This window comes from Balaenoptera acutorostrata, chromosome 14 (genome assembly GCF_949987535.1).
Source record: "Balaenoptera acutorostrata chromosome 14, mBalAcu1.1, whole genome shotgun sequence".
Taxonomy (NCBI): domain Eukaryota; kingdom Metazoa; phylum Chordata; class Mammalia; order Artiodactyla; family Balaenopteridae; genus Balaenoptera; species Balaenoptera acutorostrata.
In genome coordinates, this window is record NC_080077.1 from 34,067,806 (window position 1) to 34,090,064 (window position 22,259).

The following is a 22,259-nucleotide window of genomic DNA, read 5'->3' on the forward strand; positions in this document are numbered from 1 at the left end:
ATTGAAAAAAATTTTTAAGGTTTGAAATGTGATTGAACAAAATAAACAGAAGTAAACAAACTACTTGTTTTCTTTATGGGAAGAACTTTTTGGCTACTGGTTCAATTGCTTTAATATTCATATCACTTTTCACATTTTTCTGCTTGAGTCAGTTTTATTAATTTTCATTATTCTAGAAATTTGACTTTGAGTCCTCATAGGTGGGCTAATTTTGCATAGTAGACATTACCAGAACTATGGGCAATAAATGAGTTCTTGAGTTCTTTTGTTTGTTTTTTAATAAATATGTTTCATTTGCCCCTAACAATTCATTTGGTTTATTCTTGACAACAGATCTTCTTCTAGTACTACTCCATCACCAAATCATTTTTTATATGATCTCATTTATGGAATAAAAATTCAATCACAGTTGATTTATCCTATTTACTTTTATGGCCCTACCATTCACCACATACATAATACTTTCTTAATTAATCCATTTAATCTAAGACTTAAATTGGAGGATATTAAGGATGAGGGAGAGAGTTTGACCTTTACTTCTGAATAATTTTGAGGAATGTGGAGCAAAGAAGTCAGAAATACAAATTATGCTAATAAAAGGAGAGTGGATCATGCTTATTAGTAAGTTTTTAGTTATTTTTAACGAAGATTGAAATCATCTTTCAATTCTAACTTAAATCCCAACTCAAGAGTCATTTCTGAGCAATCTAATGAAAACTATTCTGTTGCTGTTAAAAATGTAGCATTGATCACAAAATATTTGTGAAGTTCCTTTTATGTAACAAGGACTACCCTGTCCTGTAAATCTCAAACATCAATCTCCTTCAAATCCACAGCTTTAATTAGGGATCTGAGGGGTAGAACTGAAAGTCAAGCAAACACAGCAAAGAAATACCAGAGATTACTTTTAGAACCAGATGTTATTTTGTCAGCAGACTCATAATGTGCATCTTAAGCTAAACTATAGGTATTCTTGGCAACTACATGAAACAATTTAAAAGTTTCTCTAAGCTAGAAACAGAAAAAGATAGTATAATGTTGTAGAAAATAAGCATGTTTTTGTAAAAACCCAATCACACAAGATTAATTTAATAACACTCAGAGAGAGATTTTCAAACCTTAATGGTAATGTGGGAACAGTAGATAGGCCAAGCCAGATTCTCAGGGAACTTTACGGATGGGAAGAGAATTGCTTTTGGAAGCTGCATTATCTATTTCAGACCACTAGGGTAACCTTAAGTAAATGACCATTTCAATGTTCCGATAGCACTTAGTTTACTAAAGCAGTAAATTATTCCAACTCTGAAATACCCAAACTGTTTCTCAATAGCTGTAGCCTGTAGCAAATCAGCAGGACTCTTTGTCCTCTAGCTCTTTCCATTCCTGCCTAGTTTCATGCTTAAACAACTGCCCTAAAACCAAGCATTAACATGGGCCAAGCATTTTGAAAATAAGCTGCTGCCTAGTAGAGCCCTGTGGGTGCCTGACTTAATTCTCTTTGAATATCTAGAATGGAGGGGGGCAGGAAATTAACACTCGATTGTGACAATTGTGCTAAATACTCACTCACATATGAGAAAAAAGACATTTTCAAGATTGCTGTTGAGGAACTAACTCATAGTTGAGACTGTAACCCAGCAAGACCCTCTGGGGCCTTCTCGGGACAGACCCCTTCCCCCATGTCCTCTGCTGGCCTCTTGTTTGTAGAAAACCTGTAGTCTCCCAGGCCTCCCCTGAGTCACAAAAGCCTGGCTCAAGAATTAATGATTGAAAGGATGTGAACATGTAGTGACAAAAATAGCAGTTGGGCCAGGAGAATTGGTAAGAATTTAAACAATAAATCAGCCATATGACAGTCACAGAATCTTTAGTTCCTCCCTGAAGCACCTAGATAACTGTATCTGATGCACATTTCCTGAGTTGTTTTACAGATGCTAAAACCCCCACCAAATGGAAGAAGTTAACTACTTAATGACCATAAGCACATAGCCCCCAGACCTATTGAACCTGAAGATTGATAATGTTAAGCCCTGTGACACTGCCCTGTTATCTCGCCATCAACCAATCAGAGAACTGTGCACAGGCTGATCACACACCAGGCAACTCCCCTCCATCACTTTGCCTTTAAAATCACTTCCAGGATTTTGGGTCTTTTAAGCATGAGCCACCCCATTCTCCTTGCTTGGCCCTGAAATAAACCTTTCTCAGCTCCAAACTCTGATGTTTTGGTTTGTTTGGCTCCACTGTGTGTTGGGCACAAAAACTTGCCATTGACAAAAAGATCATGGAAAATTTTTAAATGGGTAGTATAAAAATGTGCTACCTTTTTCTAGGCCTCATCCACTATCCACATACATAACTACATTCACTTATGTACTCCTCATTAGTCCAAAGAGGAACTGTAGTCAATAAAAATGTTTCTTAAGGTGAAAAGTATTCCTTTGCTAAATTGGCTAGTGCTCTTCAGTTTAATTATAATCAGGCAGGTTTCTACGTTAGCCAAGTGTATCCCAAGTGAGAGTAGTTTTATTATTTGGGGTTAGGTTACCAAAAAAAAAGGAAGACTGGCATGTGGCACCTTCACTATAACAATATGTACAGCACATCTCCCTTCTGTTATAAGTGGACTTATAACCAAGTAACTTGGAAAATGTTTGGAAATTGGTTATATAAATATTTAGGAAAAGCTAATAGCGTCTCATAAATATATACATTTTTTGACTTAGGAATTAACAATAAAAAGGCAGAGGAGGGATTATGTACCCACAGCCCCCTGGTCGTGGATGTAAACGAAATTCAGTATCTAAGCAGATATACTAGTTTCTTGATATACTATTTCTGTCAGATTCTGGCAATGGCTCTGATTCCTACAGCAATTACTGGTAAAGAACTTAGCCTCAACTATTTAGAAAAGTGGCTTTACTGGATTTACAAACAAGGCCTTACAATTTTCCATTTCCTTAGCAAGATATTAAATCAACCAAGCTAAGCATGTCATCATGACTGTAATTTATGTGATATGACATGACAGTTAAGATGTACTGTGGTAATCTGTGAGAGCTGGCAGTATTATTGTAGTATCAAAAATTTATATGGTTCAGTTATTAAGGCAAATTGTTTCATTCATACTGAGATATCTGACCGTAAACCACAGAGGGATTTCACATTACATTAAAAAATGTCTTCCATATTCAAACAATTTGCACACCCTGTTACAATTATTTTGTTCACTGAATGGAAACTGAAGCACAGGCAAGCACAGCTTTTTGATGTGAAAATGATCTGTGGGGGACATGAAGTACTTCATTGTGGGTGGATATAAGAAGCAGTTCAGCCAGGATAAGGGAAGTTATCTTTGGGAACCAACAACTACGAACAGGATGTCCAAATCCTTTGCTCTGATGCTATTTAATATCGCATTTGCTTGCTTTCCTTCTGTCAGTTTGATTTTCAGCCAACAGAAAGAAAAAGCATATGACCAAAGAAGAAATGATGGAAAATATGGTAAAGAATATTCTATTTAAAAACTATCTGTAAGTAAATTTCCCCATTGTAAGAAAAGTAAGACCTCTGAAACTCATCCAATGGCTCTTCTCTAAACTCCTCAGAGCAGTTAGAAAAAAGACAGTTTATGTATGTATTTATTTTTTTTGGCAATTTTAAGCTATAGACATTCAAGTCGTATGTGCTATTTTATTCTTGTCGGGGATTCAGGAAGTTCCTAAATAGAATAGGATAGAAGGACTTCTTGTTGGAAAGGGCTTTGAAGTATAAGTTTAATTGGATTTTACTACAGATAGAAAATGTTATGCGATATACACTGTCTCTTTAAAAATACATATTCAATGAAAATGTGTTTTATTCATTTACACATTTTTCATAATGGTATTCAGAAGCTTGTAAAAATAAGAAACAGGCCATGAATTAAAATGTTTTCAGTCAGCTAAAACCACTAGTTCCCATTCATATGAACTAGTAAGGTTTTCTATCTCAATACTCACACACCACTAACTATTAATAAATTTTTATTTATTTAATCAATGAAGATTTCTGCAAAAGTAATGCTGTATTCTTATAGGTGAAAACTAGGCTTAAATAGCATCAATTTGCAAACGAATTTTTCTCGAACTCTCACAATTTCTGGTGTGATTAGGTGACTTAACTATTAGCTGAAAAGGTATTAAGTTCCACAGACCAAGCAAATATTCCCACTTAGAATTACTATATCAAATTTTGTTTCCAACAAATTGTTAAGCAAAATAAAATAAAATAAAATGATAAAAGCCAAGGAACCTATCTAGATAAAGTTAATCCACAACAGGCGGGGGGTGGGGGGGAAAGCACCTGCATTACTGAGATTGCTACATTTGTTTATCTGTGTGTGTTTTTATATGTGTGTGAGTGGGCTTGGAAACAAACATGTGCTTTCAGTCTGGCACTTCTCTTAGGGTAGTTCTCTTCCTGAGCTCCAGGAAATATGGTGTTTATATAAGCTTCATGGCAAGCATTAAATTAGTTGTGTAATAAATTTCATTTCCAGTTAACATTCAGACAAGGTAGAAAAAGTAGCTCTCTTGAATATCAGTTTTGAAATGAAATAGAACGGATGAGAAAAACTTCAGTAAAAGTATTGCACCATCGACAACTCTAGAAAAACCGCTATTTCAGGTAAACATAACACCGTCTCTTCCAATATCTATAATTTGTTTTGCAAAAATATATCCTAGAGGTTTCATTAATTTATTTGTAGATTCAAAATGTTGACACAGAACAGCAACTATGTAGAGTTGTGAAGTAGGGATGCTGTGGCCCACGGGGCAGGGCGGAAATGTCCAACTTAATCTGATTCAGCTGTTTCCAGCAATTCAATACAGTATATATTTGATTTTATCTTTCTTTAAAGAAAGACTAAATAAAACCTATTATTCTTATTGATCAGTTGAAGCAAAGTAGCAAGAAGCAAGCACTATCTGGACTTACTTTGTTTCCCAGATACAGAGCTGGCGCGCTCCAGTAGTAGCTCTGGGGCAGGGCTCGTCGGGCCTCCACGCTGCTGATGCTGATCTGCTGATGTGGATCTAAGTCATCCTGCTGCGGAGTCACTCGAATGTGGCCAGAGATGTCAGTCAGATACCAGCCACTCATGTCTTGTATCTTAAAGAAAACACACAACCATCGTTACTTAGGGAAAAAAAAAAACCCCACCCACTTCTTTTCTCTTTCATATTCCTGTAGTGTTCATTTTTTGAAAATTAAAGATGCAAAAACTATGAAAGTTTAGAAAAATATGAGAGTTGTGAATATCATTAAACTTATCAGATGTTCTCAACTTTATGTACCAATTATTTTTTTGCTTGATGTTTCTAAGAGTTTGGATGGTATGATATTGTAACCTGCTTTTATTGATCCAATGTGCTTTTTTAAAATCATGATTACAAATACTTCTTTCTTAAAAATAGAAACTTATTCAAAATCACACATAATGTTATATAAATTATCAAATAGTTGAACTTTGATTTTCATGTTTTTCACTCCACTAGTAATTTCCTGTTTCTTATAGAAAAAATTATTTCAAAAGGTGTTACATATGTGTTTGTAAAGCAGAGGAAGAAAAAAGATATGAAAGGTAGCTTTTCATTTAATATTTCCTTCCTTTTCACATATTTAAATTTAAACTTTGAGGCTCAAGGGCATTTGAATCTACCAGCTCACAATACTGTACCTATTCCTTCCCATGAGGTTGGAAGTGTTGTAGGAACTCCTAGCCTAGATCCTTGGCCCAGAGAAGGAAGGCGCCTTTAAGGAGGAATTAGGGAATACATGATGATTTGCTTTTCCATGTTTATACTCCAGCCATGGGTGGGCACACAGCTACAATTCAGAACCATCCAACCTCGTCAGGACAAAACACTGGATACTGGGGTCTGTGGCTACCAGGGGCCCACTAGATGTGTGTGAGCTGCTTGGTGTTGTAGGTGATGGGGAGCAGAATGGTAATGGTGATAATATGTGGATGAAATATTTTTAAAATTTCTTATGTAGAGGTCATTTGATTCTGCATCTCCCAAAGCTGTGGAATTGCTGGGACTGCCCTGGTCAAAGAAAGAGAGATTAAGTAAAAGCTTATGGGATAGCCACACTGCAAGATACATATTACTTCCTTCTCTTCCCTTTCCAACGTCATCATCAGACATTCTAAGACAGCCCAGTGAGATTCAGAGAAAGTTCTTTCCAGAAGACCTACTGAAATGGAAATATCAATGGACCTAGTTTCTGAAGAACAAGGCTGAGTTCTACCTCTGTTCCTCTGCTAACCATAAAACTTTAGTACATTAATGGAACAGTCTAGAGGGTGAGGTGTGACTCTACAAACAAAAGAAAGAAGTTAGACCAGATGTTCACGTGTTGTTGGTTCTATATAATCTGCTCCAAAAGCTATGCATTTGATAAAGTATATATAGGTTCAAATTTAGGTATGAGAGTACAATCAGAAACTACTCATAATGTTTCAGACTTTAAAAGCAATACAGGCAGAGAAAATTTTCATAGTTGTGTTAAGGATTAGTTAGCTGACTGAAGTTGAAAGGCAAGAGTAGTGTTTGGAAGACAGTTTTATTAAAATAGTGATCTTTGTAAAACCCAACCCTAATCATAACAGTCTCCTGCTAAAATCCTCCAGTGACTCTCCAAGGCTAAGAACTCAACTTCTCAGTAAACTCAGCCCTAAATGGTATAGTTTCTCATTCACTCTGTAGGTTTCTCTTTCTTTCCCCAGCCTGTTTCCTGTTACTGTGTACTCCTAAGTGCTGCCACATAGGCTATTTGAAATTCCCAAAGGTCCTCTTTTATAAGGAGACAATCGCTGTCTGTGAAGGGTTGAAAAGGCAATGGGAGTATGATGAGCAATGAAGGTGGGAAGGGAAACATGTTTATGTTTATGGTAGAGGAAGAATATCCCAGTAACTACTAAACAGGTAATAATTTGAACTTTTTAAATCAATTAAGAATGAAGGTATTGTTCAAATTCAGTGTCTCCTTTTAACGAAGAAAGGGCCCTGGCAACATCAAATCACAACTAAAGGCTGGTGGGTAATATGTACCATGTATATAGTTATTAAAGGTGTTTTTATTAATGGGTATACCAAAAATACTGGTGAGTGAAGTACATAATCCTTCAGAGCACAATCTGATGTTTTCTCTGTTGAATCACCTGCCCTTGAGGCTAAAGCAACATTAATTCCGTTACTGCTTCACATAATGATCATGGACACCAGAAAGGCTAGTGTTGGCTTATTCTAAGAGGTTCCAGTCTACACATCGGTACAAATAAAATCTTAAAGCCTTTGGTCAAAGAGGCACAACTAGCATTTGAAAGAAAATTCCATCACTTCTTCATGATAAGTTTAAGTAGAAGCTCACTACAAGAAAAAAACTTAATTTCTTATAGAAGGAAAACAACAACAATAGCAAGAAGCCCCGTGGAGCAGCACATAGGATTCAAAGGCTGTTGCTTACATTGCCATAGGTCCAGTAGGAGCTCTGACATCTGTCTGAAACCCCTGAACAGAAACACTCAGCACAACCTTTAGGATTATCCTCTTGCAAATTGAAGAAGCCGAATTTGCAGCGACTACAGTCTCCTCCTTCGACATTTTCCTATAAATAGAGAGGTGAGTTAGCAACAGAGGTGCCCTTCAAAATGGAGCATTGTCTCTATTTCTGTTTAAGAAAAATATAAGCTTTCTATTCTTCATTTTACCTCTTAGCCTTATTTAAAGTATAATGATATTTTAAAAAATCTTCTCAAAAGCTTCTTATTAAGTTATATGCTGTCCTAACCACACTGATAGGAAATAATTTGGATTCTAATCTACTGCAGTAAGTTACAATTTGATCTTCATCTCTGTCAAGGGTATGGAGTAAATGTCATGATAAATACAGCAATAAGTTAGACATTTGGTTTACTATTTACCGTTCTATGTTGTTGAAGTACTTCCTCTTAGGAACACATGATATATGATAAAAATAAAAGACATTAAGCTAATACATGGATGTAGAATAGAACAATGAAATTATACAGATGGTAAAATACTTCTCACACCACATATTAAAAATACATATATTTGAAGCAAGCATAAGAATCTGACAAGTAGAGAAACTGGGGCAGATAGTTATACTATTTCCCTGATGAGATCCAGTAGGAAGGGAGGAAAATTTTCCCCAGTTAATTTTCAGTGTTTCCTCTAACACGTTGGTATAGCCAGTTAATTATATAGTAACATTATGGGAAAAAATAATTCTCATTCAGTGACTGCTCTCCAGATTGGTTTCATTAATCCTAGGCCCAATACACTGAAAAATTATTTGTTTATAGGTGGGATTCAAGCCAGGGAAAGCTGACTATATGATGAAAAACTGGGAAGGGTGTAATCTCTCAATTTAAAGAATGGTTAATCTTGACTAATGTCTTCTCAATGAAAGTTCCCTGTTTTCCAGGAAACAGATTCTCAATATTCCCCACACATGAATTTGCTCCACATTTTCCCTCTTCCTTGAATTCCCTTATTACTTCAATTCTGAAGCTTTCCTTTTCCTTAGAGAACTAACTTCTCTCTCAAATGTGTTCCCAATGCCCTTTACGCATTGCTCTATTCTAACCACAAAAATGTACTGCTGTATCTTCTAAGATTATTCTCTCCAGCTACATACCATAATCCGTTCAGAGGTAGAACCCTGTCTTACTTACCTCTATAGTACCAGAAAATGGCAATGTTCCTGGTACAACACTGAGCACTAGCTTAATAAAACTTTATTGTGTAAATAAGTCTCTCGGTGGTCATATTTTTCACCTAGTAGATGTTTCATAAAAACATTTTCGAATAAAGCAAGATTGGTCAGAAGATAGGATAATAAAATCTGAGAACATGGGGGAAAGACAGAAGAGGGAAGAACAATAGAGAGAAAAATAGACAAATTTATAAAAAATAAACAAAGAAGTTCTCCTTGTATCCAAGAGAATAATTTATTTGAAAGTAACTTTTGGGCTCAATTTCTATGAGCTATTTACCACCTCAACCATTTCTACATTGCCGGGAGCCTAAACAAAGAGCTATCTCTAGGCCCGTTTCATGTGTCAAACTTTAGCTTCCCAATACGTACACAGATTTAATGACTGCACTGATATTCTTGCTAGTTTTTGTTTCTAAGGTAAATTTCAGATTTTTTGAGATGGTAGATGTCAACAAAACTAATCAAACTAATTTCAGACCTAAGGTGACAAATAAATCCCCAAAACCCTGAAGTTGAGAGCATCTTCAGAAGAGTACACAGGCAGGAAAGATGAAACATATCTATAATTATAATTTAGCTTATCCTGTTGAAGACACAGTACAGCTGTTCTGTACACTGTGTTCTTATGTGGTTGGTCTAATCTACTTTCATTTACTCTAATTTGAAAGCTTGGAATACCACTTTTCTGAGATTCAGACTGAGTTCAACAATTAGAAACTTTCAGACATTAGTTACATTTTCTGTACCTACATTTTCGCCTGGCAATATGACCTTGAAAAGTAATGATTAAATAATAGCAATATTCAATTTAATTTAATAAACCGAAGCATCACATTAGGGTAGACATTCTAGGGACTATAAAGATGGGTGAGTCAAGGTCTCTGTTTTTACAAGCCAGCATCTAGAGTTGGGTAAAAAGATACATTTACCATCAACCTTAAGGCAAGGTGGAATATGAAAAGGGCATCTCAGAAATAAATTAAATTATGGCAACACAGACGAGGAGGGGCTAGTTTCTGCTATGAAGGCTTGAGGAGGATTTATGACAGGAGTGGAATTTGACTTAAACTTTGGAGCATGGTTTAAAAATTCAACCTGTTGGAGGGGACAGAATAGAGGCTTATGTTAGTAAAGATATTAGGAATAAGAAATAATTCAAAGCTTAGAAGATTCATTCAGTATTTACTCTTTAAAAAAATGTATCGAATATTTCTTATATGCTAGGAACTTAATTTGGTACTTGGGTTCCAGGGCCCCTGACTTCATGTAATAAACCTTTAAGGCTACCCTAAGAGATATGGGTCTTGTCTCACAGGAATTGGTGTAAAGTCATTAAAAGTTATTCAGCAGGAGATAAATCAACAGAACTATACTTGAGGCACCTAAGTTGTCCATAGCAAGTAAAATGTCCATGAAACGTGAGACACTGGAACAAAGAAATCTTTCAATACTATATTGGTGCAGCAAAGGATTAATTCAATGGGCTTAGAGTACTCAAACCCTGCACTTTCTAAACTGAAAAGACTGTCCCTTGAATAGCTCCTGGGAGATAACTTATAAACTCTTAGAATATCTTGCCTGCTAAGAATGTCCTTTTTTTTTTTTTTTTAAATAAACTTATTTATTTATTCATTTATTTATTTGGCTGTGTTGGGTCTTTGTTGCTGCTCGTGGGCTTTCTCTAGTTGCGGTGAGCAGGGGCTACTCTTGGTTGGCATTGTGCAGGCTTCTCATTGTGGTGGCTTTTCTTGTTGTGGAGTACGACCTCTAGGCCCGCGGGCTTCAGTAGTTGTGGCGCACGGGCTTAGTTGCTCCGCAGCATGTGGGATCTTCCCGGCCCAGGGCTCGAACCCGTGTCCCCTGCATTGGCAGGAAGATTCTTTTTTTTTTTTTTAACATCTTTATTGGAGTAAAATTGCTTTACATGGTGTGTTAGTTTCTGCTTTATAACAAAGTGAATCAGCTATACATATACATATATCCCCATATCTCCTCCCTCTTGTGTCTCCCTCCCACCCTCCCTATCCCACCCCTCTAGGTGGTCACAAAGCACTGAGCTGATCTCCCTGTGCTATGCGGCTGCTTCCCACTAGCTATCTATTTTACATTTGGTAGTGTATATATGTCCATGCCACTCTCTCACTTCATCCCAGCTTACCCTTCCCCCTCCCCGTGTCCTCAAGTTCATTCTCTACATCTGTGTCTCTATTCCTGTTGGCAGGTGGATTTTTAACCACTGCACCACCAGGGAAGTCCTAAGAATGTCTTTGTATACCTGAAACAAGGAGTCACACCAGATATTTTATGCTAATGATGTGATTTATGGTGAATGCCTAGTTTTGTTTACCTGGGACCCTGGCCTTGTTGTATCAGTTTGACTTCTGGGGATACTGGAGACTGCGTAAATAAGGCCAGTTATATGAGGACTCCATATCTACTTAATTGACCCCCAATAAAAACCCTGGACACCAAGACTTGGGTGAGTTCTCCTGGTTGGTAATACCTCATATGTGTTGTTACATGCTGTTGCTGGGAGAATTAACCACTCTCTGTATGATTTTACTGGGAGAGGATAACTGGAAGTTTGTGCTTGGTCTCTCCTTGATTCTTCCCTATGCACCTTTTGTCTTTGCTGATTTTAATCTGTATCCTTTTCACTTTAATAAATCACAAGTAAAACAGCTTTTCAGAGTTCTGAATCCTTCTAGTGAATCATTGAAAACGAGTGTTGTCTTGGGTCCCCCAACACACCATGGTAAAGATAATAGGATGTCTACACCTATAAAAACAGGTTAGCCAACTGGTAGTTTTACTTTGTTTATTGTGACAAATCTTTGAGGCAAAATATGTTAGATCCTGCTACAGGTCCTCAAGTTAATCCTATACTCAATTCACTTCAACCCTCTTCACAAGCAATTATCAACTCATAAATTTGCAAAATATTTTAGATATTTTATAATATCTTATATAATATTTAAGCATCCTTATATATCTTATATAAGATATATATATATATCTTATATAAGATAACTTACCCAGGGGCTTCCCTGGTGGTGCAGTGGTTGAGAATCTGCCTGCTAATGCAGGGGACACGGGTTCGAGCTCTGGTCTGGGAAGATCCCACATGCCGCGGAGCAACTAGGCCCGTGAGCCACAACTACTGAGCCTGCGCGTCTAGAGCCTGTGCTCCCAACGAGAGGCCGCGATAGTGAGAGGCCCGCGCACCGTGATGAAGAGTGGCCCCCGCTTGCCGCAACTAGAGAAATCCCTTGCAGAGAAACGAAGACCCAACACAGCCATAAATTAATTAATTAATTAATTAATTAATTAAAAATTTTTTTAAAAAAAGCAAAGTTGGAAAATATTTTTAAAAAAGATAACTTATCCATAAAGCAATATTATAAAATATATATATTTTATAATATTGTATGGCAAATTTATGAGTTGATAATTTCTTGTGAAGAGGGTTGAAGTGAATTGAGTATAGGATTAGCTTGAGGACCTGTGGCAGGATCTAAAATATTTTGCAAATTTATGAGTTGATAATTGCTTGTATAAAATATATAAAATATATATATCTAAATATATCTAAAATATTAAAAACTATCTAAATTATATAATATTGTATAGTATCCCATCCTTATATATCTTATATAATATTATAGCATCCCGTTATATAATATTGTATAGCACCCCAGCTTGAAGCCACCACTTTAAGTTTCTAGACTTCTACTTTTTCAGTACTGAGTCTATACCATACTTTTTCTTTATTTCATACTTTCTCTAGCTCCTAATCAGACTGAGCTAGATTCATTCAACTGAGAAGTTCTTGGTTCTGATTTTTCTCTAGCTCTACTACAGTTGAATATTAAGCCAACACTACATAGTAAATATGGTGGATATAGTACCTACTTATATGTGTGTCCTTATGGACTGGTTAAAGAGCCTCTTGAAGCTGGTAGGAAAATGAAGAATCAGGGAGAACATCTTTATAGCTCCCTAGCACTCTGCTTTCTGGACATGTATAGAATTAATTAGTTATATCAAGTTCTACTTCCTTTTTAGTTTTCTAATCTCCCTTGAGAGAGTATATATCTAAGTAATTTCTTATTTAAGGATTGTGTCTCCAGAGTTTTCTTTAAAAAGATACTAGTTTTAAAACAGTGATTACTAGAGGACATTACAGTTTGATATTTAATAAATTTTAGATTTTTAGAGTGGCACAATTCAAACACAGAAGCATGGTGTTCCAGGACTTTTATTGCACCTTCATAGAGACAGAGTTTCCCCACTTTCTGGTAGTTTGCTAATACATGTGATCTTGGAAGCTTGGGTTTCAATTCTTGTTATGGGTTCCCAGGTGCATAATTGCTTTTTCAAAACTTCTTTATGACTCATCAACAACTGTCATCCACGAAGCAACCCCTGATTGTATTCCTAATTTATTTTCAGCTTGAGAATGAACCGTCTGCTTTATGGGTAAGTTCGTTAAGCATTTTAATTTCCTTTGCTATCAATATCAAATTATTAATAAATGTTCTGTATATCACTTCTCACTGTTTCTTTATTCTCTGTTATTATTCATTCATCAAATCATAGCTGAGCTACTACATATAAGGCATTATATGAAATGCCAGAGGGAATATAAAAAATGCCCCCAAGACAATTATAGCAAAGGAAGTAAGAACGTGGACAAATAAGTATAATATAAGGCACAAGGGAGTTACTGCCCTAAGAGGAGTATTGAGTACATGCTCTGGATCTGACACCAGATTTATGACCAAAGTTCTCCAACCCCCTGAAGGAAGAATAAGACAGAAAAGCCATAAGGCTGAAAAAGGTGTATCCCAAGGTTTGCATGATAGGAGTAAAATAGGCTACTGCAGCACTGTTCTCTTTAATTAGAATGTTCACAGATGTAAGAATGTCTATTGTAGGGCTTTTAAATCAATCAATCAATCCAAACAGTAAAACCATCGTTTTTGTTCTTTTCTTGCCACTTATATTACTAAGATCTTCAAAGGCAAATACCTTATAATGTGTCACCATCCAACTCAGTCGCTAAAGCACGGATGTGAAAACAATTGATCCTGAATACCTAATAATGATGGTGAGAGTCTGTGACTTCTAGCCCAAATACTATTTCAGTCATTATGAGACTTCTCTCTCCTTTAGCTATTATTCTATCACTTCTTTGTACTGATCAACTTTAAAAAGAATTGTTAACATGTAATTTAATACAAAATTTAAAAGTCGTTTTAACTGTTTATCTAAACAAAATGGGGTCTAATCTACTCTCTCTCTCTCAGCATTTCAAATGGGTAGCTCTTGTCAATCCAGTAAATTTATTTTAATATTTTATTTATTTAGAGTTCAATAGTGATTCTTTCTAATTTGCAAATTTAATGCTTATTTTTATACCTAAACCTATGAAATAGGTAATTTCCAGGATGCTCCAGACTTAATTTCCAGAATGCTCAGACTTCCACTCTAGAGATTAACATTCCCTTATACGACCATATTTTCCTAAAAACAAATATTCTAGTTTTTTTCATTTCTAAACCATTATTCCAGTTGGTTATATTAACAAAAATTAAACAGGAACTAATGAGAGTTAATTATTTTTCATTGTCAAATATTAATCCACATAATAAATATTTTTATTCTCTTACGTATTGTGATAATAAAAAGTGTCACTTCAGACCAGTGGTTCTCAACCTAGTTTTTAGTATCTTATCCCTAAGGAGCCTCTTTAGTCATTTTTTTCATAATCATCCCCACCATGAAATTTTAATTCTACAGATATACTGCATGTGCTGATGCACTGTGTGAATATGTTTGCCTTATACATAAAATGGATATGATATTTTTGCCCCTCAAGAACAAATTTTCATCCCGTTAGAGAGAACTATGTGCTTTATATACATATTTCTGTTGAACATATTTAGCTGAGTATCTAATTAGATATTTTGTGGCCTACCCTACAAAAAATATATGTAATAAGTGTCCTTTTTGTCTTTAGTACTTTTTTTTTTTTCCTAAAAACAAAGTTGAATTAGAAAAATCTGACTAGGTTCTTTTTTCTTGAAGTGAGATACTGTTGGGTTGACATCAATTTTCTTTTTGCTATAGTTTCCTTAGCACAGTTTCTCTCTTGAGAAATATAGTCACAATAGTTTCCCTGTATTCTTTCTCATGAAGCCACCTTCTTATAAATTAGGAACAACTTCAACAGTACATGTTTATCTGTGATTGTTAGCCAACTGTGAATTCTATTGACAAAGTTACCAGGAATATCTCCAGTGACATTTAAGTTACTTTGTGTGATAATTGCTTCAGAAATTTTGCAGTCATGCTTGTTTAGTGGGGTGTTTGTAGTCAATTACAGATTTTCCTTTTATGGCCTTCATTCTAATGCACCCGAGTGTTAAAATAAGTTAACAAAAGAAGGATAATTAGATAATTAGCATTATTTCTTGAGTGTTTACTCTTTACATATATTGTTCCAAGGCTAAATAATAAATACTTGGTGGGTTAGAAAGAGAGAGAGAAGAAAATAAATGAAAATTTAGTTCTCACTTTTTACAACCTTAACTTTTAATATTAGAAAAAACAATATTTTTGAACTGTAACTGTTGCAAGAGACAAATTCTGGCATGTACCTTTTATGCTAAAAATTTTACATCTGTAATTTAGATTTGGGATCAAATATATAAATCAAATGCCTCTTGTAAAAATGCCCTGGGTTCAAGCCTAACAAGTTAATGAGGTAATCATTCCTGTACATAAACGGAAAAGAGGAGGGAAACTTAAACTAATAAAAATATTAGTACACACCATAAAAATCCCATTGGGGAAAAGAATGGAAACATCTCTACTTGTAAAAAACAATATAAATAATCAAAAAATTAATCCAGCAGGTATTTATGATTATACTTTATATTTGCACAGGGCTTCAATGTTATAATTACACCTATTGAGACTTGGGCAAGAAAGATTTAATATCATTTTATGAATTAAGAAATATGAATCAGACAGTTTAAGCAATTGTCAAAGCTTCACACTTTTTTTAGTTTTTCTCCTTTCCTTCTTTTTTATGTATGAGCCACTGTGTTATCTTCTTATTCTTCAATGATGAAGAAAATATACAGACTTGATGTCATCACAGAGGTGCAATAGACATTAAATGGATTGCAAATTGTGAAAAGATCATAAAGGAAAAGAAAAAGGTGACAAGTGACTATGGCAGGAGAATGATTTATACCGGGGGATAAAGGATAGCTTTGCTGAGAAGTGGAACTGAGCCTTGAAAAATGCCTAGGTAAGCTAAGGGAAAGGTCAGAGTGAGGTTTTCCCAGCAGTCTGAATAGAATCTGTAAAATTCCAGAGTTAGACAGAGGTTGATGACTCAAGAAATTTAAGCAAGGCTGGAAGACAGCGGCTGAAGCTCAAGAATATTCTGGCGAGGTAAACCAAGGTCGGATCACATCATTTTGTGCGTCAGTAAGAACTTAATGTAAAGTGCAATAAAAAACCCAAAGCAAAACAAGATGAAAATGCAGATTTTGATTTCTAGTCTTTTACTTCACTATTTATCTTTCCATTATGACTTTGATAAAAATAAAAGCACATGTTCCTACCTAGATCAAGGTCTATGTCTATTATTTATCAGAGCCTGCAATCCAGCTGACCTTGGATACATAATATGATACCAAACTTCAAAAGAGCCAATTTTTAGCATGTAGTACTTAAAATGAACAAATACCAAGAGTCAGAACAGCATTTACATTTACTTGATTTGTCATATATCTGAGATTGTCTTATCTCTTGTAATTTACCAGAAGAGAGAAGAATTTTTAAAATTTTAATAATGCATAACAATTAGTAAATATTTTTGTGTTGCATTGTTTTCATATTTTGAAATATAATTAGGATGGGGTGCTCAGTAATATCATTATCAGAAGAAGGATATAACAGAAAATCTTATGTGTAGAGGTAATAGTATTTGACAGTGTATTGAGAAATTTTGTTTACCGCTTTTTAAATCAGGAAATCCTTTTTTTCCCTTCAATTAGAGAAAGTTTAAATCTGGAATTATTTTAAAGCATTAGAAAAGTACATATAATATATAATTATCCACTACCCACAACTTAGAGGTAAAAAATATGAATATTTTCCCAAGTGTGCTTCAGCTATATTTTTAAAGAAATAAAACTTAAGCACATTTGAATCTCACTTCTCTCACTGCACTTCTATCCTATTCCTTTCCCTCTTTCTCTAGAGTTAACTATTATTCTGAAATTAGTACACATCATATCAATGTATTTAAATTTTTAAAATTTACATTTGTGTGCTCATCGAATGTTTTATGTTTTACAACTTTACATAAATGATAACATAATGGCATTTTTTCCCTTCACTTCACCTGAAATTTATCAGTGTTCTTACACATAAGACCTATTTCACTCACTCGAGTTGTTTCTTATACCACATTACATGAATATATTATAATTTATTTTTCTTCTTTAGGGATATTTAGATTTTTCCTAATTTTCATTGTAACAAGTAGGTCCATGTTGAACATCTTTTACATGCTTTTATACGCCCCTTTATACATGTTATATAAGATTCTTTTGGGGTAAACATCTAGATATTGAGTTGCTGGCTGACAGGTTTTTAATATCTTTAATGATACTAGATAATACCATATTGGCCTCCTAAGTAGTGGTACTAACTCATCCTAATAACAGCATTTCCATTTCTCCAGATTTTCACCAGCACTTGATATTAGCAGCTATCTCCCCATTTTAAATATTACTTTATGGTCTTCAATAATCTCTTAAAAAATACCTGTACTTGAGAACATTTATTTCTAAGCACCACATAGTTTTGTTACTATTCTAAATATTTTTATTACATTTCCTAATTGGTTATCACTAGTGTATAGAAATGCTACTGCTTTTTATAGACTGATTCTTGTATTCTGCAATCCAGTGAAACTCTTCTGGGTTCAAAATTCTTTGACTAAAGTAAATATATTCTGAGAAGTTTTTTCGGTGAAGTTGAACTATTAGTGGGAAACACAATAATGTGATATTTGTCTCTAGTTTTAATGTTTTTCTCTTTGTCTTGACTAGTGGGCAGGGTTTCTACTATAAGCCCTGCTGATGGCCTTTTTTTTTTTTTAATCTTCTTCAAAGGATGTATAATTTTCTTTAATTCTACATAATTCTTTACTCCTTCATTATTTCTTGAATATTGTTTCTCCCCAGTTTCATCTAATCTCTTCTTTGGCCAGTCCTGCTAAATTTTATGTTGTTTTTTTAATCATTCTAGCAGCCATGCCACTTAGCATCTCATATTTTTATTTCTTTACCTCCCTATGACAATTTATAAGTAATTTCCTTCATTCTGTATTCCTGATTCTCTATCCAGCAGTTTCTAATCTCTTGTTCAACCCATTCACTGAATTTTAAATTTCAATGACTACATGTATTTTTATTTCTAGAAGTAAATTACAGTAACTTTTTTCCACACCTGCTTATTCTTTTAATATAGTGCCTTATTTTGTGTTGTTTTTTCCTATTTTTTCTTTCTTTGTTCTTTTATTTTCTAGTCATATTTTTATGACTGTACATTTTCTACATACTTTATTCTATTGTTTATATTATAAAATTATGATTACATATTTTATGTTTATATAATTTTTTTAGACTATCCTATTTTTTTTTAATTTTTAGTGTACAAATATTCTGAATTTTATGACTTCTGATTCTCTTTTGTAGTTATCTTCCTTTTGTGCAGTATACTGCTTTCCAGTGAGCTCACTGTCAGTTAAGGCTATACTTTCTTTCCTGTGGGAATACCATTTGCTTGACTTGTTGAAGAATTCTAGCACAGAGAGGGAGAATAAAACTGACCCCATTCCCATGTGGCACACAGGTTTGAGGGTTTGACAATGCACTATTTTTACCCACCTAGAGCCCCAAAGGAAAGAGAATGTTTTCTAGTTGCCACTCCTAGCTTGCAGGTGCAATTTTCTCATGCCTGTTTGTTTCACTGCCAGGGGACATTTCTAGAGTCTAAGCTTAAGTGAATTCAGTTCCAATTTCCCTCAGTGAGTCCAAATCCTAGTGTCAAGTCTCAGAAAAGCCATTAAAACTCTAAACTTTAACCCCCATCTTAGGGCTATGACCAGTCTCCCACCCCCCACCACCTCCCATGACCTTAACTGCACAGTTTTGCTTGAGTTTATGCTTAACTTAGACTTCCCTCTTTGGTTTAACATCTAAGAAATTCCTTTTCTTTCCTGAATCTACGTGATTGCAAATTTATTTGCTCTGTTTTATCCAGAATACTTGTATTTGAAATGGCAGAAATGGGAAAAGCGGTGTCAACTTTTCTCAGTACTGCATTTTAATAGAACGTTAGTCATTTAAAATTTACAATAGAAATAAATTTAGGCCCAAGACTTTATGACAAAGTACTTTCTTAAAATGTTTACAAACTTCAGTAAATATTTTTTTCTAATGAAAATTATGGAAAACTGTTATATATTATAGTGAAAAAGAATAAATGTGCAAATATTTACTGGTTAATACACATTTTGGAGATGAACACTTTTATAGATATCACTTTACCTGAATTTAAGTCTCTAGTATCTTAGCTTCTCAATAATGTTTTACTTGCTAAGTAGCATTTGATACATGTTGTTTTGAATAATCAGCTGACAATCCTATGTCAAATCATATTTTTGTTAAACATGCATATAATTCATGACTTTTAAAATTATGTAGATATCTACTGAGACTTGCTTTCTGCAAGTTTTTATCCCAAAAAACATTTAGTTTATAAGAACTTATAGTCATCTATTTAAAATATCACATAGTTGAAGGGTAACTCTTTTCATGATGCTAGTTACTTAATTTTTCATTCTCTTTTGTGATTTCTTAATTGCTACTTATTGTTGTGTTTTAATTGTCTATGTAGAGCTTCAAGTGACTTTGTAGAAGGCATTTTTCTTATTAGGATTATAATCACTCACAGTGCAATATTGAGGCAGGCAGAGAGCAGGTGGTGGCTCGAGGAACTATCCCTCGGATCTCTGCTAATGGCGACAACTCTCCTGTTCTAGCCTCTCTCTATATATTTTTCAAGGAAAATGAATGCGGTCTGCCTCCTTTATGTGTTTGTTACTCTTTCCTCCCAAATATACTGGGTGTCTCCCTTCTATAAATAGTATGTGTGTAACAATATTCCCTTTCTCTTTTTTCTTATAAATTTTTTTTTAAAATTCATTTTTGGCTGCTTTGGGTCTTCATTGCTGCGTGCAGGTTTCCTCTAGTTGGGGCGAGCGGGGGCTACTCTTCGTTGCGGTGTGCGGGCTTCTCATTGCAGTGGCTTCTCTTGTTGCGGAGCATAGGCTCTAGGCGCATGGGCTTCATTAGTTGTGGCACGTGGGCTCAGTAATTGTGGCTCGTAGGTTCTAGAGTGCAGGCTCAGTAGTTGTGGTGCACAGGCTTAGTTGCACCACGGCATGTGGGATCTTCCTGGACCAGGGCTCGAACCCGTGTCCCCTGCATTGGCAGGTGGATTTTTAACCACTGTGCCACCAGGGGAGCTCCCTTTCTTTTTTTTCCAGTTTGTTTTCCTATATTCTAGAGACTCAGGAGGTTTCTCTTCCATTTTAAGCACAGCTGTGTCTGTCCTTTATTTGAGCAAGTGATAAAGGTTAGAGATTTCTGTGGAGTTTTGGAAAAGGAATAAATCACACACAGGAAACATATTTGGTAAATATTAGAGAAGGTGCATTAAGAGCCTCTAGGATTGCCCCAAAAGACATACAGGATGAAGAGAGGTGGTGTCCTTTAAAAAGTGATCACCCACAGACCACCCCAGTCTTGATCTACAAGTGTAAGTCTTCATTTCTGATAATATTAGAATAAAAGGTACTAAGTCTAGTTAATTTACTATATTTCAGTACATGGCAACTCTTTACCATGGGCTGTAGACTTTCTGCCTGTTTATATAGACAGGAGTTTTATTGTTTCAGTGGTCCAAGATAGGTACCTAAATTATCCTTGATAAAACATATACTTATTATATAACTATTATAGTATTTAGCTTCATATTTCAGACATTCCTGTCCCAATAAATGAACACTCAACATCAATACTAATATTTACTTCTTATTTTATGGTCTAACATTTGTATACATATACACACTCATGTAACAACTATCAGCATATAATTTATAGCTGCCTAGATAAGACTAATGAATTAATAAAGGAAAGATTCTTAATAAGATTCCACTTATGTTTGAGAACAAAGAAAAAAAGAAGTAACATTTATTTTTACATCAGTATGGAATGCTAACTTTTTCAATGGAGCGTTTATTCTCTCAGCTAATATAGCTAACACTGTCTGATCTGAACGTTTTGGAACCGATTACTATAGCTAAAGGAAATCAGTTTTATCATTTTAGACTTGGGCTTGCCTCTATGTTTCCCCTATGTGTATAAGCTGCAGGTGTAATATATCCCTTGGTGTTAACACGATGAGCTATTATCTGAGTGTATACAACAAATAAAGTTGCATTTCTGAAAGTACTCTTGGGAGGAAATATTGAGCGTTTAATCAATTCCACTAGGGTTTCTCACATTATTTGGTAATTAAACAGAGGATTTTGAACATGGTATTTTCAGACCTATCTGGGTTCAAATTCAGAAGATTATTTAAAAATCTAGAATAAAACCCTTGACAGAATTATTTTCAGAATTAGATACAAAGCTAAAGTAGTTTTGAGTGTACAGTAGATTTAAAGGATTGCTAGTTTTAGTGTTGTGTATTTTAAAATTAACAGACTAGATAGGTAGTGGGGGAAACGTGTTTTTGTTATAAAATAACACATTCCTAAGGTGACTTATCGTCTGTATTTGTAGGTTTTTAGACAAATGGCATGTGTCTTGCTGCAGTGAACCTGGTTCTAAAGACACTTACAGGAATGCCACCAATAGAATAGAGAATGGAGATTTACAGAAGTTCCAATTGCTTAATGCCTGCAGATATACGAGAGAAACCAAGAAAAATGGTCTTTGCTCTAAACAACGGGACATTACTAGAATAAACAACGTACCTTGCAGTTACAGGATCCAAAACAAGGGTCCTCATTTGTGCTCCCTGCACCACTGCAGTTACAGGGTTTGCAGTCTGGGTAGCCAGTGTAGCCCCTGGCACACCGATCACAGCTCACCCCTCTGAAGCCAGGTTTGCAATGACAGGACCCAGGTGCCAGACCTAATGGTAGATGAGACACATATCAATATTTTCTAACTGACTCATAACCCCCCTCAGACAATCACAAGATGGGAAAGTGCCTTGGGCGTAAAAATAAACTACTTGAAAAAAAAAACCTAACAACAATCATCTAAGTACGACATCACTAAGTACAACAAAGAAAAAGACTAAGG

General features: G+C 35.0%; 1 protein-coding gene across 1 annotated transcript in view; it reads right to left on the reverse strand.

Annotated features, from left to right (window-relative positions):
* Positions 1–22,259, reverse strand: part of LAMA2 (laminin subunit alpha 2) — a 646,015-nt gene that overhangs the window by 293,380 nt on the left and 330,376 nt on the right. The window contains exons 10-12 of the mRNA XM_007190832.3: positions 21,926–22,086; positions 7,516–7,656; positions 4,981–5,154 (exon numbers count right to left, since the gene is read on the reverse strand). Coding sequence (XP_007190894.2) covers positions 4,981–5,154; positions 7,516–7,656; positions 21,926–22,086 — 476 coding nt within the window. The remainder of the gene's footprint in view (positions 1–4,980; positions 5,155–7,515; positions 7,657–21,925; positions 22,087–22,259) is intronic.